Source organism: Bos taurus, chromosome 19, assembly GCF_002263795.3.
Source record: "Bos taurus isolate L1 Dominette 01449 registration number 42190680 breed Hereford chromosome 19, ARS-UCD2.0, whole genome shotgun sequence".
Taxonomy (NCBI): Eukaryota; Metazoa; Chordata; class Mammalia; order Artiodactyla; family Bovidae; genus Bos; species Bos taurus.
The window spans coordinates 28,064,605-28,090,587 of record NC_037346.1 but is presented as its reverse complement, the minus strand read 5'-3'; the positions used below and the strand labels follow the sequence as shown (position 1 = coordinate 28,090,587).

The window sequence follows — 25,983 nt, the reverse complement described above, 5'->3', positions numbered from 1 at the left end:
GCTCTGAAACTGTCGTCTGCTTGATTAGGCTGGGAAACTGGACCCACACCTGGTGCTGGATCAGCTCCGCTGCAATGGCGTCCTGGAAGGGATCCGCATCTGCCGCCAGGGCTTCCCCAACCGGATCGTTTTCCAGGAATTCAGACAGAGGTATTGCTCACCTTGACCTGTGCTTACCTGAATATCCAACAGTGTGATGAGGAGGAAAGACTTTTCCTTGTTTCCCGGAGAGTCTCGTTTTCTTTTCACGAAGGAAGAGGGTCGTCATCATCATTACCTTTCTGGTTGGTCAGGAACATCTACTGCCTGCTTTGCAGAGGTGCAGGGTGCCGATAACTTCTGTGGGTGCAGCACAGACAGCTCCTGTCCTCGGGGTGCTGAGGCAGTTGTGAGGAAACACTGAGAGCTGAGAACGTACAGTTCACTCATTCAGACAGTTCTACCTGGGATTTAAACTAATGTTTTTTTTAATATATGAATAATGTATATTCCTTTTAGGAAATGTTTTAAACATGTAAAAGGTAATAAGAATTACTCAGGTGTGACTCCTGAAAGTGTTTGGGATGTTTCTGTCTGTCTTCAATGAATGTATCTGTTTGTGTGTGTGTATGTGTGTTTTCATGCAGTGCGCGCCCATCAGTGTGTACTTACAGTCATTTTACTAAAGTAGAATAGGAATAGGAGCGATCAGAAAAGGAGAATTAAGAAAAAGACGAGAGAAGATCAAGTGAGGTAGAAATGGATGAAAACATATGATGGGCTGCAGTTATTTTAAGAGTCTGTTAATGTAATTTTGTTAAATAGTCTGGTTTGCCTTTTTTCTCCTGGAAATCAGGTTTCCAGGTATGATAACATTTGTTGTTCCATAAAATAAACAGGACTGTAGGTCAAAGAGTAGCCTTTCCTCCCACTGTTCCAGAGAGAAACCAGTTGAAAATCTGTTCCAGTCCTTACAGGTTTTCAGGAAACCCTTATCATGGCCCCACTGTATGATAAATGGGCTGATAGTGTTTCACTTTTCATTGACAGGGAAAAGGAAACATAGTAACTGGCTTCCAGAAAACTGTTCATGTAGCCAGGATTCATCTTTTAGTACAGCCATTATCTGAGACTGGGACCTCCCTGGTGGTTCAGTGGCTAAGATTCCACGCTCTCAGTGCAGAGGACTCAGGTTCGATCCCAGGTCAGGGAACTAGATCCCATGTACTGCAAGAAAGAGAATCCACATGCTGCAACTAAGACCCAGTGCAGCCAAATAAATATTGAAAACATACATATATATAGTCAGTGTCTTTGTACTAACATTTTCTTGGAGAGTAGCCCACACACACTAAATGCATGGGCCTTGAGTGTGCAGGTCAGTGAGTGTGTGTGCTCCCAGCCCAGCACTGTTCTGAGTCACCCCAGTACTTCCTCATGTTCTAGACAGAGGCCTCTGAATGTTGCTCTCACAGCTTTTCCTGTTATCTGGTAAGTGCCTACAAGCTGACAGTGACTGAAAATGCAGAGTCAGATTCTCCTTGCGTCTTAAGGATGTGGATATTTTATAGGAAATGAAAAACAAAAACAGAAGGTTTTTTCATCACCGTGTTTTTGATTCTTCTCTGCCACAACTACTTAAATATGGTCTCTGACCTGGGAATTCACTGCATTTTCACTTTGCCACTTTTAAGAAGTAGAAACTAGATCTGCAGAAAACCTCCGATCATCAGCTGGTCATTTCTTTACTCTTAATTTGACACAATTGCCCATCATATTATTGCCTCTTAGAGAAAGCAGAACTCATCATTAGTAGGTGAACATTTCCACAGATTTTGACAAAAGGCTTTTTGGCTGCTTTTCTTACAGATACGAGATCCTCACTCCAAATGCTATCCCTAAGGGTTTCATGGATGGCAAACAGGCTTGTGAACGAATGGTGAGCTCTTCTGGATTTTTCTGGTTCGAGGACTGTTGATGCAATCTTTCCTGTAGCAAAAATAATAAGCAGATACTTTCTCTTTTAGATCCGGGCTTTAGAATTGGACCCAAACTTGTACAGAATTGGACAGAGCAAGATATTTTTCAGAGCTGGAGTCTTGGCACACTTAGAGGAAGAACGAGATTTAAAAATTACCGACATCATTATCTTCTTCCAGGCTGTTTGCAGGGGTTATTTAGCCAGAAAGTGAGTAGAAAATCATGAACTAAATGCTTGAAGTGTGTGCTTGTGCTGAGATGTGTTTTGTACTAGAAATAATACAAAGGCATGCGCGACGTGAGGTCCCTGTCCTCGGGGTCTGAGAGGCAAGTAAGCAGGTAACGCATCTAAATAAGGACATAAACAGTGGGCGGAGAGAGACAGTGCAGGGTCGGGTCCTGCTCAGTCCAGGTCCTCCACAAAGGCTTCTCTGAGCCTTGGTCTGTGAATGAGAGGCATCAACGTGATGACCTCCAGGAGGGAAGAGAAAGAGTACCGTAGAGAGAGGAATGTTTCTCCTGTGACAGATCCAGAAAGAAAAGAGTAACAGAGGAGTGATGAGCGTGGCACAGGGAAGGGGGAGTAGAGCCTTGTTCAGACCGACACGGACACACACGTGTATGGAGGTAGTTGGCAGGGGATGTTTGGACCGCATCTGTGAACCAAGTGCCAGGTCCTGTGACACATGCCGAGGTCAGCTGAGCAGGCCAGTGATCCAGCGGGGATGTGATCACATCCCTGACCGCCAGCCCAGCCCTCCTGGATCGTTTGCCTCTAGTGAGTCTCCATGACAACAGCTGTCTAACACAGTTCTCTTATTTGCCATAGACTGGATATGTCCCTCAAATTCCTAGGTTGGAATCTAATCCCCAGAGGGATAGTGTTTGTGGCGGGGGGTGCTTAGGGGTGATTAGTGCATGAAGGTAGGGCCCTCATGAATGGGATTAGTGCCCTTGTGAGTGAGACCCCAGAGAGCTTCCTTGTTCCTCTACCATGTGAGGTGACAGCGAGAAGACAGCTGTTGGTGAGGAAGTGGGTCCTCACACAGGGAATCTGCCAGGACCACGGCTTGGCCTTCGGCCTCCAGAGCTGGGAGAGGTGACTGTCGTTGTTAATCAGCAGGACAAAAACACAAACAGGGTTTCTTGAACCAGTTTTCCCTCCTCTTCTTCAGGGCCTTCGCCAAGAAGCAGCAGCAGCTGAGTGCCCTGAAGGTGCTGCAGCGCAACTGTGCCGCGTACCTGAAGCTGCGGCACTGGCAGTGGTGGCGCGTCTTCACCAAGGTGGGCGCCTGGCTCCCCGGACGGCAGGCGGGGCCAGGGGAGCCCCGGGGGGTAGCGGGGATGCAACATTGGGTGTGCATTGTCCTAGGTGAAACCACTCCTACAAGTCACTCGTCAAGAGGAGGAGCTCCAGGCCAAAGATGAAGAGCTGCTGAAGGTGAAAGAGAAGCAGACGAAGGTGGAAGGGGAGCTGGAGGAGATGGAGAGGAAGCACCAACAGGTACAGCTCACCAGCTCCCACATGGCCCAGAGTGAAGATGCTAATTCACCCCAGTGAATTATCAGTAAACAGCGTCTTACTTTATGTGTATTTTCTACTCCTTTCCAAAGCACAGCCGTTTGAACCTAGAGGGAGCAGATGCCCTAGGCCAGGCATTGGGATTTCTATACACAGGAATCAGCTTGACCTCCTGCATGTTTGCCTCGGGCACTCTGACACACAGGGGATCACACTTGCTCTCAGGTGTGTGTTTAACACCTGTGAGACTCCTCCCAGTATTGTCACCTTCTGTGGCTCACGAGGGAAACACAAAAAAGTAAAAGGATGAGATTGTTCAAGGCCCCCACCTGCCTCTTCTCCAGCCACAGTGGTCATGCATCCACATCCCGTTCTTAGGAACTGTGCTTCATGGACAGAGCAGAGACCTGGGAAGTGTTTGTGGTTGAAGTGACAGGACTAATGTGTTCAGGGCCAAAAACTGTAATAACAGAGGCCAGAATGTATGTGTGTGTGTGTATATAGAGTCACTGTCTTTGTGCTAACTTGATAGCATTTGCATAGTATTTTCCTCCAATTCCTTGGCACTTTTGTGAATTACCTTAATAGTAAGAACAGGAGTTCTTAAAATAGCACGAATTTAATGTGTACTATTCAGGATAACTTGAGACAACAAAAACAACCCATAATGTTTTCATTCAGCTTATTTTGCTTGCGCTGAAGACATATTTTGAAAGTGTGGTCCGTGATATATATGTTTAACCCTGGGTTTCTTTGGTGACGTGCCCTGACCACTGCAGTCCCTCCAGTGACCGTCCCTCGTGCTAACCAGCCAGTCACAGCAGTGGGCACTTTGTTGTGATTGCAGCTGCTGGAGGAGAAGAATATCCTGGCAGAGCAGCTGCAGGCGGAGACCGAGCTCTTTGCCGAAGCAGAGGAGATGAGGGCCAGACTTGCCGCTAAGAAGCAGGAATTAGAAGAGATTCTCCATGACTTGGAATCTAGGGTAGAAGAAGAAGAAGAAAGAAACCAAATCCTCCAAAATGAAAAGAAGAAAATGCAAGCACACATTCAGGTATCGGTGGCCGTTCTCATAGGATTCCGGTCTGGGTTTTCCAAGTGTATCTATTGAGTGAATAGATGATGTGGGTTTGGATTCTCGTGTTCACTGAGGAGCAAGAGGAGCCTAAGTGGTGAGTCCCCACCCTTAAAAGATGACCAGCATTCGAATCACACACGTACTGGGTTCCTTCAAACATAGATTTGTTCTTTTGAATGGGACTGTTTTTTGTGTTTTTTTTCCGTATGTTCTTATTAACACCTTATAGGATGCAAAGTGATTCAGAGGAGAAACATGCCAGGGTGTGTGGGGGCTGAGGCTGACCTTTTCCTTTGTATTACCATTAATACAATTAATTCTACTGCTCACTGCAGTCATTAGTGAGGCACCTGCGAGGTGGTTTGGTCATAAGAAATGCTCAGTGCTGATGCAGGAGGTGGCCAGGAACCAGAATAAGCCACAAAGCCGCCTTTGTGGTAACTGCTTTATTTATTTACTTGGCTGCGCTAGGTCTCAGTTGTGGCATGCAGGATCTGGTTCCCTGCCCCCAGGATTGAACCCAGGCCCCCTGAATTGGGAGTGTGGAGTCTTAGCCAGTGGACCATCAGGGAAGTCCCTGGTAGCTACTTCCTTATGGAGATGGAGCTGCCCTCACATGAAGCACAGCGCTCTCTCTGACTGAATACCCAGACGACTGATAGAGACAGCAGTAACTGTGCCTGTACCCTGCAGCTCACCCGCTGCTTTTTCTCCTTGAACCTCACCCCAGCCTATCCAGTATGGCCTTGAGCGTCAGTGTTTCTGTATCTAACACCACTTTTCATGGGTCTAGGGCCAGACTTGCTTTCTGCTAGGTCTCTCCCTTAATTTTTTCCCATCACTTAGGTTATCTTTGCAAAGCACAAACAATTCAGACATTTCTCAAAGCCATGAAAGAGACCGTATTGTTTCCTTGACAAATACCCAGTATGGTAATTTATCCAGACTCTCTCCACTCTTCAACACAGACAGCTTTCAAGCATCCTCTAGTAGGTTGGCAGAGTAACACAAAAACTGTAAACAGTACACATTAATCCAGCAATTCTAGTTCTAGGACTTTATTCTAACCACAAATCAATGGAAGCCTACTTACTAACAACGGGGGATTCTTAAACTATGGTAATATACAGTTTTAAATTAAAAAGATGTTTATTTTTATGGGTATTAATAACATAATAGAGTTATAAAAGAATATATACAATAAGCTCTAACTAAAAGTATTTATATATAACTTACAAACTTTACATATGATTTTATACGGGACTGTGCAGAAGCCCTAGAATAATATTCACCAACAGTGGTGCGTTCTGGTGGTATTGTCGACAGTTTCCATGTTCCCTTTGTTGACGAGTGTGTGCTCATTTCCGTGGTATTACTTCACTCAGTGTGGGCTGACGCCTCTGTGTCAAGTTCACCATGCTACTGTCAACTTACTGTGCGCTTGAAGTTTTTCCCAGTAGTTAATCTAGTGCAAAGGTTTCATTCCAAAACCAGTTGTGATAAACTTCAGCAATTATGTCGAATCCTGTTGATACACATGTTTATTAGCTACACTAAGGTAAAGTATGAAATAAAGAGAAGCCATTGCAGTAAAACTGTGCGTAAATGCTGGAATCCCACCCAGTTTGGTGATGCATTCACGCTGTGAACCTGGCGTGACCTGAGGCAGCCCTTCCTCAACCACCTGTACTGTTTCTGTTGTTTCTGAGTTCTCTTTCTCTTCTCTATCGGCCGGACATACATAGTAGAATAAATCAACACATTACTGACAGTGATTTTTGCATAAACTAACATTTGTGGCCCCAAATACATATAAATACATCTCTGATCAATGAGGTAAGTATGTGTCCTGTGTTAACTATTCTAAAATATGAGTTGTAATTACTATATGTTATTCCATTTTACAAATATACCCACTTTTAATTACCAAGACTTTAAGTATGTTTATAGCTCCTCGATATGATAAATAACACTTTGCTACAGGTTTTTTAAAAAGTCACATATGACTTTTCCTGAAATTGCCTTTTAAAAGAAATGCTCTTTTTCAGAGCAGCTGTTTTTCCCATGCTGGCTTCTAGAAGGATTGATCCACTTTGTACTTAACCTATAGTGCATACAAGTGTCTGTTTCACATAATTACATTTTACATTTTAAAAAATATCCCTGCTATTTTGAAAATCAAAACTTGGTATTTTGTTGTGACCTGAACTCCTTGATGGTTGGTGTGTACGGAGTCTCGTGGAGGAAGCAGGGAGACTGACCACATGGCTCCTTTACCAGGACCTGGAGGAGCAGCTAGATGAGGAGGAGGGGGCTCGCCAGAAGCTGCAGCTGGAGAAGGTGACGGCGGAGGCCAAGATCAAGAAGATGGAAGAAGAGATTCTGCTTCTGGAGGACCAGAACTCCAAGTTTATCAAAGTAAGGGAGTATTTCCATTGAAGAGCTGATCTGAGAATATGGAAAATACTTAATGTCAACACTTTCAGGAAATCTTGGGATTTCATTTATTCAGTTTTCTCTCTTAAGTCTCTCTGGATTTATAGTCTGTACTACACAGACTATAGATGTCTAAAGGCAGAAACTGTTTCACTTTCTAAATTCACCAGACAGCCTTGTAATCGCTGAGATGGTTTAACCTGCACGTGGATCCCTCACCTTGATCCCCTCTCTGTGGTCACTGATCGAGCACTGGCTGCGGGGCTCTGCAGGCTGAGCTCCAGGGGTTGTCCCACAACAAGTAGTTCTTCCTTTTCTGCCCTTTTTTGGAATATACAGTCTGCTGGGGGACATAGTGCCATATTAGTAATACTTGTTTCCTAAGTAACAGTCAAATCCAATTGTCGTTTCGAATGCCTTTTCTGAAGCTGTTTTTCTTGTTCAGGAAAAGAAACTCATGGAAGATCGCATTGCAGAATGTTCCTCTCAGCTGGCTGAAGAGGAAGAAAAGGCAAAAAACTTGGCCAAAATCAGGAATAAGCAAGAAGTAATGATCTCGGATTTAGAAGGTTAGTGTTTGGGGGTTAGAGAAATTGTAGGACTATGACATGTTAGCCTTTAAGATTTTACTTATATCAGTGAATTGAAAGTTGCTCAGTGGTGTCTGACTCTGCGACCCCATGGACTATACTGCCCATGGAATTCTCCAGGCCAGAATACTGGAATTGGCAGCCTTTCCCTTCTCCTGGGCATCTTCCCAACCCAGGGATCAAACCCAGGTCTCCCACACTGTGGGTGGATTCTTTACCAGTGGAGCCACCAGGGAACCCCAAGAATACTAGAGTGGGTAGCCTATCCCTTCTCCTTATCTTCCCGACACAGGAATCACACTGGGGTCTCCTGCATTGCAGATGGATTCTTCACCAGCTGAGCTATCAGGGAAGCCCAGATAACTTACATCAGAACATGCCGTAATAGTAAATGTACATGAGGATTGCTCATCAGTTTGGGTTTGCTAGACTAGGCCTCTTAAATGGGACTGTCCTTTGCCTAGTCACCAAATACTAATATTTATGATGGAAAGGCACTAAATTATCTTTAAACTTTGATTTTTTAAAGTCAGTTTCTGTGGTAATACACACTGCCCTTTGGTGGGCACAGTTGGGATCTAAGTCACGTTGGAGCCACGCAGACTGTTGAACTTGGATGTGTTTAAACGCTGTGTTAAGGTGCCTGGTTCTCACTTCACAAAGGGACAACTGCTGACACAGGAATGGCAGAGACAGGAGAGTATGTGGAGGCTGGCAGTGTCTCACTCTGATGGCCCAAGTCATGTCAGGAAATGCTAGAATTTTTTGCAAAATCCAAATCATTGCCTTATGCAAAAGAAACATCAGGGTGGAAGTTAGGAGCACAGAAAACCCTCCCTTTGACCAGCAGCTGCACACAGGTGTCTGAGGGAGCAAGAGTGTAGCTCCAATCACCCTGCTGTCCCCAGATCTTTTATAACCGGAGGAAATAAGTGGTTTCTAGAAAATATTTGGGATTTTGTTGTCCTCATTCTCAGCATGAGATTCTTCCCATAAACCATTATTACCCGCAGATGATACTAAGGCAGCAACAGGCTTTAGAATACAGTGGCTTGTTTTCGACTCTAACCAGTCTGTGTTTTGAATGTGTCCCTATGGAGTGATGTTCAGTGTGTTGAAGAGCTTCTTGTATCTTGCCCTAAGAGCGCTTAAAGAAGGAGGAGAAGACGCGCCAGGAGCTGGAGAAGGCCAAAAGGAAACTGGACGGGGAGACCACGGACCTGCAAGACCAGATCGCCGAGCTCCAGGCGCAGATTGACGAGCTTAAGATCCAGGTGGCCAAGAAAGAGGAGGAGCTGCAGGGCGCCCTGGCCAGGTGTGCACTAGACACGTGGCTTCCTGGTGGTTAGGGTGACATAAGGACCTGGGGAACTTGGGAGCCTTTGTGTCAAGGCAGCCAGAAAAGCTCACCAGCCTTTCTTGGTATTTATATTCAAAAATCATGAGTCATATCATGAAATCCTTGGAAATCTACACCAGATCAAATGGTTTTAACCATATCAAATATTCTGGTTTCTGTACAGTATAACTTGTAAAACAGTATGTTTTACAAGTTTCGAGGAAATCACTTTTCAGGAATTAAATCCCTCCCTCCTGCATCTAGCATAGGTTGGTGTTCAGTCCTTAAACATTCAGTTATAGAATGGAAGTCATATAGTATAAGTATAGTTATACCTGATACTTCATTTCTTTATCAAGATAACTATTAATATTTGGCTGTTTATAATTTATTATGATCAGGAAAATCTTAGAAATTCTCCTCTGCAATTGCTGTTGGTCTCTGGCCCCTTAGCAGGTGACTGCTTAGAACCCAGAACTACAGTTCCCCACCCCCATAATGCATCAGCACCCACCTCCCCCAGTCAGAACTCCACCTACACTGAACCCCGCGTGTGGGCAGAAAGGTGCACCAGAGGAACGAGAAGCACAGGGTGGAGGGAGTGAAGGGGGTGGCTCTGCTTAATTAGAGGAACATTTTGCTTGAGGGAATTTTTAAATAATCATTAAAGTTAGAAGGTCCTACCTTTTCGTGCCCGTGAGCCCTTTGGACAGGGCCTGAGCCCCATCCCGATAGCAGCTCTGGGCCCGAGCCGCTCGTGGGTGCAGCCACCCCTGCCCGGGCCATGTCTGAGGGTGGAGGGGTGTGTGATGGGGCCCCATGGGAGGAGTCTCCGGGCGCTGGCTCTGAGTGCCTCCTGTGCCTGGGTGTCCTGCGCAGGGGTGACGACGAGACGCTACACAAGAACAACGCACTAAAAGTCGTGCGAGAGCTGCAGGCCCAGATCGCCGAGCTGCAGGAGGACTTTGAATCTGAGAAGGCCTCGCGGAACAAAGCAGAGAAGCAGAAGAGGGACTTGAGTGAGGAGCTGGAGGCACTCAAGACGGAGCTGGAGGACACGCTGGACACCACGGCGGCCCAGCAGGAACTGCGGTGAGCGGGGGTGGGGCATGTCCTCTCCCTCCTGGAGACAACGGCAGGTGGAGCAGGAACCACACCTCGGTGGTCAGAATCCATCCAGCCTGTGGCAGGAGCACAGGTGTGCGGGTGGACGACCCAGGGCACATGGTGGGGGGGGCGGTGACCAGAAAGCCCCGTTTCTAGAGAAAGCTGCTCACGGTGATGGACGTGCCAGCCTGCTGGAGAACATCATGTGAGATAGCCAGAGGAACCCACTCATATTTCGGACAAAAGCAGAACTGTAATTTAATCATTCGACTAACTCTGAGCTAATTTAATGTCTGTAGTACAAAACGAGAACAAGAAGTGGCGGAGCTGAAGAAGGCTCTCGAGGAGGAAACGAAGAGCCACGAGGCTCAGATCCAGGACATGAGGCAGAGGCATGCGACCGCCTTGGAGGAGCTGTCGGAGCAGCTGGAGCAGGCCAAGAGGGTAGGGGGCCACGGGGCACGGCAGCGGCTGGGCTCTGAAAGCACGCTGCTGGCCTGGGAGAGCCACACACCCCTGAGCTGGGTGGGTCAGCTCTGGTCTCCAGTCCTGGTCCTCTCGGTGTCTCCTCACTGACACCTGCTTCCTCCTGATGACTCAGTGCAAAACCTTGAACAGTTGGTGTCCTGCCCTCGCTCACCTGGTGCCTCCCCCACCCCCATCCCCCACCTCTGATCTGTCCCAGGCACCACACAGGGCGCCTTTGTTCGTTGTTTCCGCTTCCAGGTCTCGTGCTGGCTTCCAGAAGGCCCCCCCACCCTCCCCCGTATCTGTATCTGCTGTCCTGAGTGGTATGTTCCTGCAGCAGACATCTCCACACTCAGAACAAGTGTTTGCATTCATTCATTCAACAGAGGTGGACTGCAGGCTCACCCAGTGCCAGCACAGTTCTCCAGATACCAGAGCAGCGCCCTCTGTGGCCTTCATTATAAAACTGCTAGTGAACTGTTTTTCTTCCCCTCTCCTAGTTCAAAGCAAATCTGGAAAAGAACAAGCAGGGCCTGGAGACAGACAACAAGGAGCTGGCGTGCGAGGTCAAGGTGCTGCAGCAGGTCAAGGCTGAGTCCGAGCACAAGAGGAAGAAGCTGGACGCCCAGGTCCAGGAGCTCCACGCCAAGGTCTCAGAGGGAGACAGACTCAGGGTGGAGCTGGCAGAGAAAGCCAATAAGTTACAGGTAGGCCTGGGAAACCATTCCCAGACGTCACCCTCAGTGTCGGGCAGGGACTGACATTCAGGGGCACACAGGCAGCCCCCAGCACACATTAGGCTCCTTGTGTTGGTTCTCCCACTTAAAGCTCACATCACCCCCAGATGAGTCTGGTAGATGAGGACGTGACTAGCTCGACTGCCTCTGGGACTCAGCTGGCAGTTCTCAGGGGTAGAGCTGCAGACAGGCAGCCCAGAGCCTTCCCCACCCTCTGTGGCCAAGACTGCTGCATCTTCCATGTGCCGTCCCTTTGCTCACGTGATTGTGGACACTATTGGGTTGGTCAAAAAGATGCAGTTTTTCCATAACAGAATCACCACTCTTTTCTATCTGACCACTGTTGAAGGGAGTCTGATCTTTTATTCCTCCTTGCAGAATGAATTGGATAATGTCTCAACTCTTCTAGAAGAAGCAGAGAAGAAGGGTATTAAATTTGCTAAGGATGCAGCTGGTCTGGAGTCTCAGCTCCAAGACACACAGGTATTCTGGGGGTGGGAAGGGTTTTCATCATAACTCTCCTGTTTCTATCATCTGTGAGCTGGTGAAACACGCTCATCCCAGAACTGGCCTCTTATCACCTCTTTCTGATTTCCTGTTTTACTTTTATTTTCAACCATCTTGTACCACAAGCCTTGAAGAGCCCTCCCTTAGAGCCCGTGTTTCCTTGTCTGTAGGTTGTGTGGGCGCCTGGGATGGGGCTCTGGCCAGCCACCTGGGCGCTGCCTGGGGTGTGGTTCACCAGGCGGTGGTCCTGTTGTATGCTCTTGCATTGCTGGCCGTGTTGAATGAGATGGTTTTCTTATGGTTTTTGACCCATTCCGCTGACCTGAGAGCAGCAGAAAGGGATTCATGAAGTGATGAAGGATGTGGGAAAGGGAAGCTTGCAGGTCCCTGGCCCTGGCCCCTGGGGGTGGTGTTGCCATTGCTTGGGGACAGGATTGATTTTGTGGTGGTGTTTTTTTGGCCACCACTTGGTTTTGGGGATCTTAGTTCCCCAACCAGGGATTGAACCCATGCCCTGGACAGTGACAAAGCTCAGAGTCCTAACCTACTGGACCACCAGGGTATTCCCCAGTGAACAAATTTAAAGCACTCTTGTATTAAGGGCGCTGTTTAAATGATCATGTGTTTTAAAATCACTTGTTGTTATCACTGGGTATTCCTCACACTCCGTATTTTTAACAAGGATATGGTGGTTTGGGTAATGACTATAACCTGAGTACTGACCTTCTATCAAAATGAACAGGAGCTTCTTCAGGAGGAGACGCGCCAGAAACTGAACCTGAGCAGTCGGATCCGGCAGCTGGAGGAGGAGAGGAGCAGCCTCCAGGAGCAGCAGGAGGAAGAGGAGGAGGCCAGGAGGAGCCTGGAGAAGCAGCTGCAGGCCCTGCAGGCCCAGGTGCGCGAGGCCATGGGGACTGTGGGCCTCCACGTGGGTCATGTCCCTGTCCTGCTGGGTGGTTCCAGCTCCATTTGGGACAGTTAAGTGGGCCTTGTCCTAAGTGAAACCCCTTAAGTGTATTTTCTTCAACCTCATCACACACTGACCCTGTGCTGGTTACAATGCTGGGAGATGTAAGGTTCCAGTCCATTCATTGTGTGTAGATGGTTAGTGAAGAAGTTTATCGTCTAAGATTCATTTGCTCAGAGTCACAAAGTATTGACTTGTTTTATTTCTTCTCACAAGATAATGAAAACAAGTTTTACCTTTTTTCCTCAAATGTGTAATTCAGGTGAGTTCTTTAATGTTGATCTTTTCTCTTTTAGTTGACGGATACCAAGAAGAAAGTAGATGATGACCTGGGGACAATTGAAAATTTGGAAGAAGCCAAGAAGAAGCTCCTCAAGGATGTGGAGGTGCTGAGCCAGCGCCTGGAGGAGAAGGCCCTGGCCTATGACAAGCTGGAGAAGACCAAGACCCGCCTGCAGCAGGAGCTGGATGACCTGCTGGTAGACCTGGACCACCAGCGCCAGATCGTCTCCAACTTGGAGAAGAAGCAGAAGAAGTTTGATCAGGTGGGGCCCACACTCCCAACCCCAGGCTCCAGGGCCAGCACCCCACGTTTCCTCCTAGCACAGCCCTCACTTTGATCATTTGGGTTTAAAATAATCCCTTATTTAAAACAAGATGTATTTGTAGCAAAACTGGAAAAAGTTCAGTATAAAGGAGGAAATAGGAGAACACCCATGATCTAGTGGTATTCTCCGCTATAAATCAGACATGCAGCAAATGAGAGAAGTCCAACATTGATCTTTACTGTTTCCTGACACCATCCCGTGTAGCTGTTAGCGGAAGAGAAGAACATCTCTGCCCGCTACGCAGAAGAGCGCGACCGGGCAGAGGCAGAGGCCCGAGAGAAGGAGACCAAAGCCCTGTCCCTGGCCCGCGCCCTGGAGGAGGCCCTGGAGGCCAGGGAGGAGGCTGAGCGACAGAATAAGCAGCTGCGGGCGGACATGGAGGACCTCATGAGCTCCAAGGACGATGTGGGCAAGAACGTGAGTGCCAGGGCCCAGGCCGTTGGGGGGCAGCAGCTCTGGGAAGGGCCAGCCCAGAGCGACATGGACAAGGTGGTCTCAGCCCATCACGTCAGCGTCTCCCGGGATGAGCTGTCAGGTTTTCTCCTGTCTGTTCCCAGTTACCTGCGCCAAAGCCAGGCAGGGCATTCACGTGGTTTCCACGGACCCTCCCCACCATAACCTGTATCCTCGCGGGGGCCCTGTGAATGGAGTGTTTCTTTGTCCCTGGGTCATGGGTGGTTATCAAACCCAAGTATCAGAAGTTGCCTCAGATTGAGGGCAGTGGGGTCTGTCTCCTGCACACAGTGGGAAACCTGGAGAGGAGCCAGGGGAACCCCTTATCCCCCAGCTGCACACGCCTTCCCCGACGCTGCCCTGATGTTTGTTCACCCTGTATCCCTCCCTTAGTGTCGAAGGTTTGAGGAGAGCGATGGGGACCCAGGCCTGGGGGTCAGGACAGGTTCAGGGTTTGACTCTCCCCCAGCTCCATTCAGCCTCTCCACATTTCCTCTTGTGTCCAATGGACATGATACTTAGCTATTTCATGAAGCTGCTACAGATGTGCTCTGAAAAACACAGTCCTCTCTAAAAATAAAATCTCATTTTCCTGGGACATGGGCTGTCTGGCCATACAATGAGGGTGTGGGACTGCCCTTCCTGTTGAATCTTCTACAGCCCAGTGGACAAGAGCCCCCTAGCATAGAAATGGCCAGGATTACATAGTAAAGTGCAAAGAGAAAATTCCAGCACTGAGTCCATCTTCTTGTTCCTTATTGGTTTTCTCTAGAATAAACGATAGTCACACATTCTTTGCAAAAACATTTCCTCTGTGCCTGTGAAGTGCCAGGCACCAAGAGACACAGGCCTCCTCACGTCCTAAGGCGTCTTCTGTCCTCAGGAGAACCAACATGGCCATGAAGCCCAAAGGGACACATAATAATAGTGCCTGCACATGCCTGCCTGGGGGTCATCTCTGAGATCAAAGGGAACATGACGGGGAGCGCCCAGCTAGTGCTGGGCACAGAGAACTTAGTACCTGTGTGCATGGTGGGGATCCCTGTCCAGAGAAAGGTCAGACCTCTATCGTACTGTCCTGCTTCCTAGGATTCACACACCTTCATGTTTAAAAGTCTGCACATGTGCATTTCCAACACAAATGATCTTCACCACAGCAAGAGGGAGCTGCTGTGAGACCGCAGGCCAGTGGCCAATCAACAGGCCATTGCCCTGACACCATGCTCTTCTTTGATCACCAGCTTTTAGAGATCTCTCAGCTGCATGATCCATGGTAGAGCACACGTGCATGATGCCAGGCCTATCATTCAGATGGTGCACTCTGAGATGACTAGTGCAGCGGCCGGGTCAGGGTGGGGGGATGCCTGGGGGGTTGGCTATATAACAGGAACTACTGTCCATGCATGTCCCTCCAAGGGTCATACCTGTGCTTCTTCCTGTGGTCTAGGTTCATGAACTTGAGAAATCCAAACGGGCCCTAGAGCAGCAGGTGGAGGAAATGAGGACCCAACTGGAGGAGCTGGAAGATGAGCTCCAGGCTACAGAAGACGCCAAGCTTCGCCTAGAGGTCAACATGCAAGCCATGAAAGCCCAGTTTGAGAGAGACTTGCAGACCAGGGATGAGCAGAATGAGGAAAAGAAGCGGCTGCTCATTAAACAGGTAGATCTTAGAGGTGTGGCCCCCAGAACAGGCCCTTGTTTGTGCTCAAAGACCAGTTTTTGGCCAGTGATATTTGCGTTGGAACATAGTAGCTGGAGGAAATTTATTGGGTCATATAACTTTATCTTTAAAATATAATGTAATTGGTTTTGATTTCCAGGAAATTTATTGGGTCATATAACTTTATCTTTAAAATATAATGTAATTGGTTTTATTTCCTATTTCTCAGATTATCATTACTACTTAAAAGCCAGTGGGCTGTCCAGGGACATGTAGTCAGGTTCAAGTTCTGGGAGTCTTACAAGTGTCAGTAAAGGGAAGAATCAGTACATACCTGACAAGGTGATTCAGAATATTCTGAAGGTCAGATTGCATGTCCTCTTTAAACCACTCTAAAGGGAAAACTCTAAGTATTACATTTTTGTTATTTGAAAACATTGCTTGGGCACTTACAATTTATATACTTTTCTGAGTGCATTTAAATTTCTAATTTAAAATTTTAAAGTGAAACATTCCCAAGGGCTTCCCTGATAGCTCAGCTGGTAAAGAAACCACCTGCAATGCGGGAGACCTGGGTTTGATCCCTGGGTTGGGAAGACCCCTTGGAGAGGGGAAAGGCTGCCCACGCCAGTATTCTGGCCTGGAGAATTCCATGGACTGTATAGTCCATGGGGTTGAAAAGTCTCGGACATGACTGAGCGACTGTCACTTTAACATTCCCTTGGAGTTCATGGTATCAAGTCTTGGATCTGGGACACTTTCTTATTTTTGGTCCACTAACATTTTATTAGTCATTTATTGCTAGATAACAGGTTAGCTCAAGCTTAGTGACTTAAAACAGCACACATTAAATGAGTTTCTGTGAGTTGGGAATTCTGAATCAGCTTATTAGCAGGGAGCATCCATCATCTGAAGGGCTAACTGGGGCTGGAGGGAGTGCGTCCAAGCTGTTTGCCCATGTGGTTGACACGTGGGCCCCTCTGCTGGGGCTGGGGTGTCCCTGTTGTGGGGCAAGTGGGGAGCTTCCCTAGGAGCTTGTCTTGTGCCTTCCAATCTCGTTGCATCACCTGGACTAGGAGCTTGAGATCAGGGATTCTGCCTCCTTACACACTCTCGCCATGGTCAGTCGGTCAATGGAAATGATTTGTACCAGGTGGAGATGTTTATAGTTTTCTCTGTACAAATTCAGCTGCTAATAATAATAACTGCTTGGAGGCAGAGAGCCCCCCTTCTGAGTAAGCCGAGCCCCCATGGGCCTGTTCTCCGTGTGAGGATACTGGGTCTGATGTATCCTGACACTGCCTGTCAGGTGCGGGAGCTTGAGGCAGAGCTGGAGGATGAGCGGAAACAGCGGGCCCTGGCTGTTGCCTCGAAGAAGAAAATGGAAATAGACCTGAAGGACCTGGAGGCTCAAATCGAGGCAGCTAACAAAGCAAGGGATGAAGTGATCAAGCAGCTCCGCAAACTCCAGGTGAGTGCCACCAGCCATCAGGGTGTGATGGTGGGGTCATCGGGCCCTGCTGAGACCACTGAGCACGACATGGCCAGTGATGCTGGAGAGAAGGCTCTGGGCAGCATCCAGCCTCCATCGTGCTGGTGGGCTCAGCGTTGCCACGTCACTGCTGCAGGGCACAGGGCTGCTGTCATCCTCAGCTGTAGGCTGGGGCCATAAGCCATAAAGATGGTAGGTGTATAGCTCAGCGTCTACAGGGTGGGCTTGGCCCCATTTGGATTGAGTGAGGTAGAGTTGCCAGGTGGGCACTCATTGAGGGACAAGCTCTTGGGGCTCTGAATAACGTCTCGTGGTCAACTAAACACACAGCCACCCACTGAGAGTAGGTGGTGTCGACTTTGTCGACCGGGCCCGTGAGCCACTCCCGTGGTTAGGGGGACACGGCAGGCCCACCTGCTGCGTGGTCTGCAGAAGCAGTCGTTGAGCAGCTCCATGTTGCTCCTCCTCCAGCTGCGCCTTTCTGTCCAGTCAGCATCGCTTTAGCTACTCAGATGGCATGCTGGTTTTCACTGTCACAGTGACAAAGTGATTTCTGTAGTAACTTGCTATATTGGCAGGATGTGATGGGCTCTCTCGTACAAGGACACACTTCTCTGGAGGGAAAGACAAAAGCTTTAGAAAATTTCCATTCCTTTGGCCTTGGTGATTCTGCCTCTTCTTCCTTTCTCTGGATTATCTATTCACTCCCTCAGTGGTACTGTTTTACAGTGCAAAAGTTTTTTGTTTTGATGGAGTTCAGATTATTTTTTGTTTCTTCTGTTTTTACTATTTATGAAGCCACTACCTAATCCAGGGTCCTGAAGATTTAGTCCTGTGTTTTCTCCTAAGAGTTGTATGCAGTCCATGGGGTCACAGAGTCAGACATGACTGTCGAGTTTTATACTTCTGGCTCTTTCTAAATCCTCTTCATTTTTTATTATGTAGTTTGATATATGAAGCCAATTTCATTCTTTGGGATATGGATATTCAATTGTCCCAGCACCATTTGTTAAAAAGATTTTCCCCATTGAAATTCTCTTGGCCCTCTTGTCAGAAGTCAGCTGACCACAGACTTGTGTCTGTTTCTGGACTCTTAGTTCTATTCCTTGATCTCTGTGTCCTGCCAGGACCACAGAGTCTTGGTTACCATGGCTTTACAGATTTTGCACTTGGGAAGTATGACTTCTCCAACTTTCTTTTCCATAACTGCTGTTCCGGGCTCCTTGCAATTCCATTTAGGATCAGCTTGTCAGTTTCTACCCACTGCCTCCCCTAAGCCAGCCAGGATTCCTATTTTACGTTGACTCGGTACATCAATTTGGAGAGTATTACCATCCTCACGAAGGTCTTGAGTTTTCCACGAACATGGTCCATGAACATGGCTATCAGTCCATTGAGCTATTTCATTTTTTTCTATGATGCTTTTAGTTTCTGGCATACAAGTCTTATACATTAGCTAAATTTTACCCTTTTGATGCTAAGTATAGCTGCTTTGTTAATATTTACAGTCTCTACAGTTAGTGTATTGAATTTCAATTATTTTTGTACAGTTGTCCCTCAGTGTCCGAGAGGGATTGGTTCTAGGACCAACCCCTCCGCCCCCGTGGATACCAAAATCCTCTGATGCTTAAGTCCCTGATATAAAATGGTGTATTACTTGCATATAACCTGTGAACATCTTCTCATATACTTTAAATCATCTGTAGTTTACTCTAGTTTACTCATAACAACCTGATACAAGATAATGGTTGCCCACGTGGCAAATTCAAGTTTTGCTTTTCGAAATTTTCTGAGAATGTTTTTCCCCTGAATATTTTTGACCCACTGTTGGTTGAATCCATGGTGTGGAGTTCAGGTATGGAGAACTAACTGTATTGATTAATCCTGTATGCTGCAGCCTCACTGAACTTGTTTATTAGTTGTAACTTTTTTTTAATGGATTCCTTAAGATTTTCTATATATTTTCATCTGCAAATTGAGCTAAGTTTTATTTCTTCTTTTTCAATCTGGGTATCTTTTATTTCCCTGTCTTGGCCTAAATGCTTTGACTAGCATCTCCATTACATTGTTAGACAGAAACGGCAAGGGCAAAAACATCCTTGTCTCATTGCTTATTGTAGGGAAAAGCATTCAGTCTTTGACCATTAAGTATGATATTAGTTTTTCATTTCATTGATTCCCTTTATCAGGGTTGGGGAAGTTGCCTTTAGTTTATTGTTTTTATCTTATTGTTTTTATTTTGTTTTTTTAATTTTTTTTGAAATTTAATTGGAAGCTAATTACTTTACAATATTGCGGTGGGTTTTTTGACATACATTCACATGAATCAGCCATGGGTGTACATGTGTTCCCCATCCTGACCCTCCCTCCCCATTCCATCCCTCAGGGTCATCCCAGTGCACCAGCCCCGAGCACCATTTCAGGCATCAAACTTGGACTGGTGATCTGTTTCACATATGATGATATACATGAAAAATATATATATATATACATGTTTCAATGCTATTCTCTCAAATTACCCCACCCTCACCTTCTCCCACAGAGTCCAAAAGTCTGTTCTTTACGTCTGTGTCTCTTTTGCTGTCTCGCATATAGGGTCATCATTACCATCTTTCTAAATTCCATATATATGTGTTAATATATTGGTGTTTTTCTTTATGACTTACTTGCTCTGTAGGCTCCAGTTTCATCCACCTCATTAGAATTGATTCAAATGCATTCTTCTTAACAGCTGAGTAATATTCCATTGTGTATATGTACCATAGATTTCTCATCCATTTGTCTGCCAATGGACGCCTAGGTTGCTTCCATGTCCTGGCTATTGTAAACAGTGCTGCGATGAACATCGGGGTACACATGTCTTTTGCAATTCTGGTTTCCTCAGTTTGTATGCCCAGTAGTGGGATTCCTGGGTCGTATGGCAGTTCTATTTCCAGTGTTTTAAGGAATCTCCACACTGTTCTCCATAGTGACTCTACTAGTTTGTATTCCCACCAACAGTGTAAGAAGGTTCCTTTTTCTCCGCACCCTCTCCAGCATTTATTGTTTGTAGACTTTTTGATAGCAGCCATTCTGACTAGTGTGAGATGGTACCTCATTGTGGTTTTGATTTGCATTTCTCTGATAATGAGTGATGTTGAGCATCTTTTCATGTGTTTGTTAGCCATCTGTATGTCTTTGAAGAAATGTCTGTTTAGTTCTTTGGCCCATTTTTTTGATTGGGTCGCTTATTTTTCTGAAATTGAGCTGCAGGATTTGCTTATATGTTTTTGAGATTAATTCTTTGTCAATTGCTTTATTTGCAATTATTTTCTCCCATTCTGAAGGCTATCTTTCCACCTTGCTTATAGTTTCCTTCGTTGTGCAAAAGCTTTTAAGTTTAATTAGGTCCCATTTATTTTTGCTTTTATTTCCATTACTCTGGGAGGTGGGTCATAGAGGATCCTGCTATGATTTACATCAGAGAGTGGTTTGCCTATGTTTTCCTCTAGGAGTTTTATAGTTTCTGATCTTATATTTAGATCTTTAATCCATTTTATTTTTGTGTATGGTATTAGAAAGTGTTCTAGTTTCATTCTTTTACAAGTGGTTGACCAGTTTTCTCAGCACCACTTGTTAAAGAAATTGTCTTTTCTCCATTGTATATTGTTGCCTCCTTTGTCAAAGATATGGTGTCCATAGGTGCATGGATTTATCTCTGGGCTTTCTATTTTGTTCCACTGATCTATATTTCTGTCTTTGTGCCAGTACCATACTGTCTTGGTGACTGTTGCTTTGTAGTATAGCCTGAAGTCAGGCAGGTTGATTCTTCCAGTTCCATTCTTCTTTCTCAAGATTGCTTTGGCTATTCGAGGTTTTTTTGTATTTCCATACAAATTGTGAAATTATTTGTTCTAGTTCTCTGAAAAATACCATTGGTAGCTTGATAGGAATTGCATTGAATCTATAGATTGCTTTGGGTAGTATACTCATTTTCACTATATTGATTCTTCTGACTGATGAACATGGTATATTTCTCCATCTATTTGTGTCATTTGATTTATTTCACCAGTGTTTTATAGTTTTCTATATATAGGTCTTTTCTTTTGATAGATTTATTCCTAAGTATTTTATTCTTTTCATTTGCAATGGTAAATGGAATTGTTTCCTTAATTTCTTTGTTTTCTCACTGTTAGTGTATAGGAATGCTAGGGATTTCTGTGTATTAATTTTATATCCTGCAGCTTTACTATATTCATTGATTTAGCTCTAGTAATTTTCTGGTGGAGTCTTTAGGGTTTTCTATGTATCGGAGCATGTCATCTGCAAACAGTGAGTTTTACTTCTTTTCCAATCTGGATTCATTTCTTTTTCTTCTTTTATTGCTGTGGCTAAAACTTCCAAAACTATGTTGAATAGTAGTGGTGAGAGTGGGCATCCTTGTCTTGTTCTCCTGACTTTAGGGGTAATGCTTTCAATTTTTCACCATTGAGGGTAGTGTTTGCTGTGGGTTTATCATATATGGCTTTTATTATGTTGAGGTATGTTTCTTCTGTGCCTGCTTTCTGGAGAGTTTTTATCATAAATGGATGTTGAGTTTTGTCAAAGGTTTATTGAATGTTTTTATATTGAAAGGTATTAGATTGCTTCTGTGTCAATTGAAGTGATCACATAGTTGTGTTGGATGTCAAATCAACCTTGAATTCCTCAGATAAATCCCACTTGGATGTGTTGATGGATCTTGTTGGTTTCTATTTTGTTGAGGATTTTTGCATCTATATTCATAAGGGATATTGACTTGAATGTTTTCTTTTTCATCACTTCTACATTTATGTTTATAATAAATTCATATTTTATAATTTGGGGGGAAAGGTACGTTTAAATAAGAATAAACACTACCCTAAAACTTTCCTCCTCCTTATGCTTAGGCTCAGATGAAGGACTACCAGCGTGAATTAGAAGAAGCTCGTGCATCCCGGGATGAGATTTTTGCTCAATCCAAAGAGAGTGAGAAGAAACTGAAAAGCCTGGAAGCAGAAATCCTTCAGTTGCAGGAGGTTTGTGTTTATTCATTTATTTGCTTAACAAATATTTGCCCTTGGAATTTCTCTAAGACCAGATAAATACATTTCAGTGTTTCTGTAGCCAGTGTAATCTCACTGACCATTTTTTAATATGGTGCTGGACCATCTTACTGCTTCACTTGGGCAAAGTGGTCCCATTTGATATTGTTCTACCTGACTAAACAGAGAGGTTGAATAGTGTATTTCTTAAATCTGTTTACAGTTTGAGGCACACTTGGTGCCTCAAGCAAGGTGGCAGCAGCCTACAGGCACTGTCAGACCTCACATTTAAGGAAACTTAGCAGCCAGAGCTTACATGACAATCTGAACTCACTCAGGAACTTGCCTCATCCGAGCGAGCCCGCCGACATGCTGAGCAGGAGAGAGACGAGCTGGCGGACGAGATTGCCAATAGCGCCTCCGGCAAGTGAGTCTCCTGAACAGGTGGGAAGGGGTGGGTGTCTCACTGGTCCTCACAGGCACTAAGTCAGCTACAGGGGTCATCTGGCATTGGGGAGTCAGTGGTTGGTTTGCTTATCTGTTCAAAGTCTGGAGAGATAAGCACGAGATGCTGGGCCTCAGCCAACTGGCTGAAGCCCTGCCAGGTCACACCTCCCTGCAATAGTCACGTCCACACAGGTGTGCAGGAAAGGCCCTTAGAACCTATCTGGCTCCCACAGGACTGCACAGCCTTGCAGTGCAGGGCCTCACTTTCACATTCTTTAGGTCTCTTTCCCTCAATGTATGTTTCATTAAGTCAGATTTTTGGGTTTTTTTTTTTTTTTTACAATTAAGAGGTTGCTTTCTCCATTTAATGGCTGTCCTAAGGATCCATGGTGGTCATTTTCTAGTGTGCCATGGTGAGGAGCTGGCTTTGGATCTTGGTGCACTAGAGAAGCTAGGGAACACCAGGATCTTTTTGCACTTTTAAAGCTGACACTGGCTGTGGGGCAAAGCTGGAGGGCTGCATAGCAATCCAGGCGCAAGATAGCGGGGCCTGGCCAGGTAGCAGGCCTGGGGATGGAGACAAGTGGGCAGCATGTTTGGAAGCAAAACCAACAGGACCTGGCAGACCGGGGTGGGAGGAGGGGAAGGAGAAAAATTAAGAATGCTAATGGCAGCACAGTGGGTGGAGGAGCCCTGGGGAGTTCTCTGTGCTGAGTGTCGCCGCCTTGGCCGCAGGTCTGCACTCCTGGATGAGAAGCGGCGTCTGGAGGCTCGGATCGCACAGCTAGAGGAGGAGCTGGAGGAGGAGCAGAGCAACATGGAGCTGCTCAATGACCGCTTCCGCAAGACCACACTGCAGGTGGGCCTGCCATGTCCCCTCACCCCAGGAGGGACTGTGCCATCCCCTGCACAACTGACCCATCTCCCCTTCAGGTGGACACGCTGAACACTGAGCTGGCGGCCGAGCGCAGCGCTGCCCAGAAGAGCGATAATGCGCGCCAGCAGCTGGAGCGGCAGAACAAGGAGTTGAAGGCCAAGCTGCAGGAGCTGGAAGGCGCTGTCAAGTCCAAGTTCAAGGCCACCATCTCTGCTCTAGAAGCCAAGATTGGGCAGCTGGAGGAGCAGCTTGAGCAGGAAGCCAAGTAAGAGGTTTTCAGTGCTATAAGCCAAAGAAAGGTTTTTACAGTATCTCTGCTACAGACCAGGTCCAGGTTTATAGAGATGACACCAATGGCTCGTCCTAGGGGAGCTTTGTTGCTGGGGGAAGAATCACAAGGGCACATATAACCGGAGAAGCTGGTGTGAGCCCTCAGGGAGCACTGGGCTCGCCTGTCAGCTCTTCCCAGGCTCAGCTGAGGGCTAATCATGCTGTGTGTGCCCCATGACTTGCTGGTGCCATAGTTTACATCTCTGCCCAAGGCTGAGCCCAAGTTCACGGCATCACGTGAAATGCAACAGTGTATTGGCATAGAAGAAATGCAGTGTAACAAAAAAGACAAGTTTTTTCTCCTTTAAGAAAGGATTGCTCAACAGTTTGCATTCTGGTGACGTAAACCATTCATTCTGAAATTTATGAGGAATTGCACAAAGCAGCTTTTTGGCAGGCATTTATTTACATATCTATTAGAATAGAATCTCAGATGGCCAGAGCTGGAGCAGACTTTAAACTTCACCCTCTTATTGAGGAGCTTGGGGGCCCAGAAACACAGGGTCTATGCGCAGAGTCCTCCCCGGCCTAGCATCCAAAACTTTGTCCCCCTGCTCTCAAATGTAACAGCTGAGGGTTTGTTTGTTGTTAGTTGTAATAGACATGACTTGGTCCTTTGAGCTGATTCCATCCTATCCATTTTTGCATAACATTTGTGAAGGAACAAAAGATCCTTTTGTGTTTTCAGTGGAGTTCTCCAAGTAAGTTAACTCTCCTTCCTTCACATGGGACAGTGGAGGCCTGTCTAGAACATGGTGCCTTAACTCCTAACTGAAGTGGGGGGAGTTGTTTCAGTGTTCAGCTGCTCTAGCATCTTAGTAAGTACGTGCTCAGTCACTTCAGTCATGTCAGACTCTTGGCAACCCTATGGACTAGCCTGCCAGGCTCCTGGGTCCGTGGGATTCTCCAGGTAAGAATACTGAAGTGGGTTGCCTTGCCCTCCTCCAGGGAATCTTAGTCAGTGGGAGTGAGTGAGGTCGCTCAGTCGTGTCCGACTGTTTGCGACCACGTGGACTGCATGTAGCCCATCAGGCTCCTCCATCCATGGGATTCTCCAGGCAAGAATACTGGAGTGGGTTGCCATTTCCTTCTCCAAGTCAGTGGGAAGTAATTTTAAATTGAAACAATCAATAAATTGTTTTGTTTTCCAGGCTAAAATGTTAGGTGATGAGAGTAACCAACTAAGGTTTTTATTTCCAAAAATTCTACACTCGATGTAAATGACCTTTGATCTTCAGAAGATCACTAAGGTGATAAATACCCATGCGTGAGGGAATAATGCAGGTGTTCTGCCTATCAGCATTAGACTACATTAAAGGCAATCCATGGTTCGACCAGAAGGAAGAAGTTTCTGGGCTATGTTGATCACGATGATACAGGGGTCCTGGAAAGCACTCCAATGTGTCATCTTATAGAGAAAAGGAGTTAAAATATTTTTACTGCAAGAACTGTGAAAATGAACATGTGGATCATTTTCACAGGGAAAGAGCCGCTGCCAATAAACTAGTCCGTCGTACCGAGAAGAAGCTGAAAGAAATCTTCATGCAGGTTGAAGATGAACGCCGCCATGCTGACCAGTATAAAGAACAGGTAAGGAGAGAAGGCACGTAAAGGGAACACGTCTTCCACCCTGAATGCTGTACAGGAACACAGATACAAGACCAGCCATGTTACTATGTGACTCGCTGACTTAGGAAGAGCTGTTTGAAACTCTTACTTCTAGTGTTTCAATACACATGCTGTTTCTTGTTCCTGCTGGTCACTCCTGGGTGCTGGGGATACAGAGGTGATTAGGACGCAGCCCTGCCACACAATACATATTGCGAAGGGGTGGGCAAGAGCCTTGAGAAAGGCTTGAAGTGGGGAGGCCTGAACTGATCTTATTACCATGTTTCCTTCACTAGAGTGGACACTGCATGTGTAGAGATTTCTGCCTGTTTTACCCACTGTCTTCTGAATGCCTAGGAAAGTTGTAGTTGGTAGTCATAAGAGTTGACTCATTGGAAGACTCTGGTGCTGGGAGGGATTAGGGGCAGGAGAAGGGGACGACAGAGGATGAGATGGCTGGATAGCATCACCAACTCGATGGACGTGAGTAAACTCCAGGACTTGGTGATGGACAGGGAGGCCTGGCGTGCTGCAATTCATGGAGTCGCAAAGTCGGACACGACTGAGTGAACAGAACTGAACATTGGCTGGGTGGAGGGGCAGATGCAAGAGGTAGTGGGAAGGGAAGAAAAAGCGAGTGCACTGCACCTGGGACCCAAGTGGTCGTCCTCGTCTGTGTCCAGGTGTCTGTCTCCTAAGTGTCAGGGCGCGTCAGCTCTGTACTGGCTGCAGCCTGGGGGGCTGTGCTCTCGCTCG

General features: G+C 46.4%; 1 protein-coding gene across 6 annotated transcripts in view; it reads left to right on the top strand.

Annotated features, from left to right (window-relative positions):
- MYH10 (myosin heavy chain 10) overlaps positions 1 to 25,983 on the top strand; it is a 122,130-nt gene that overhangs the window by 93,115 nt on the left and 3,032 nt on the right. For all 6 annotated transcript variants that reach the window (XM_059877752.1, XM_005220298.5, XM_005220299.5 and 3 more), the window contains 23 exon segments: positions 29 to 150; positions 1,849 to 1,918; positions 2,007 to 2,167; positions 3,135 to 3,243; positions 3,332 to 3,463; positions 4,329 to 4,535; positions 6,840 to 6,977; positions 7,441 to 7,564; positions 8,729 to 8,900; positions 9,804 to 10,016; positions 10,331 to 10,475; positions 11,000 to 11,206; positions 11,615 to 11,719; positions 12,486 to 12,638; positions 13,007 to 13,255; positions 13,523 to 13,735; positions 15,219 to 15,431; positions 16,741 to 16,902; positions 21,831 to 21,959; positions 22,304 to 22,392; positions 23,148 to 23,271; positions 23,346 to 23,554; positions 25,101 to 25,209. In XM_059877752.1, coding sequence (XP_059733735.1) covers positions 29 to 150; positions 1,849 to 1,918; positions 2,007 to 2,167; positions 3,135 to 3,243; positions 3,332 to 3,463; positions 4,329 to 4,535; positions 6,840 to 6,977; positions 7,441 to 7,564; positions 8,729 to 8,900; positions 9,804 to 10,016; positions 10,331 to 10,475; positions 11,000 to 11,206; positions 11,615 to 11,719; positions 12,486 to 12,638; positions 13,007 to 13,255; positions 13,523 to 13,735; positions 15,219 to 15,431; positions 16,741 to 16,902; positions 21,831 to 21,959; positions 22,304 to 22,392; positions 23,148 to 23,271; positions 23,346 to 23,554; positions 25,101 to 25,209 — 3,555 coding nt within the window.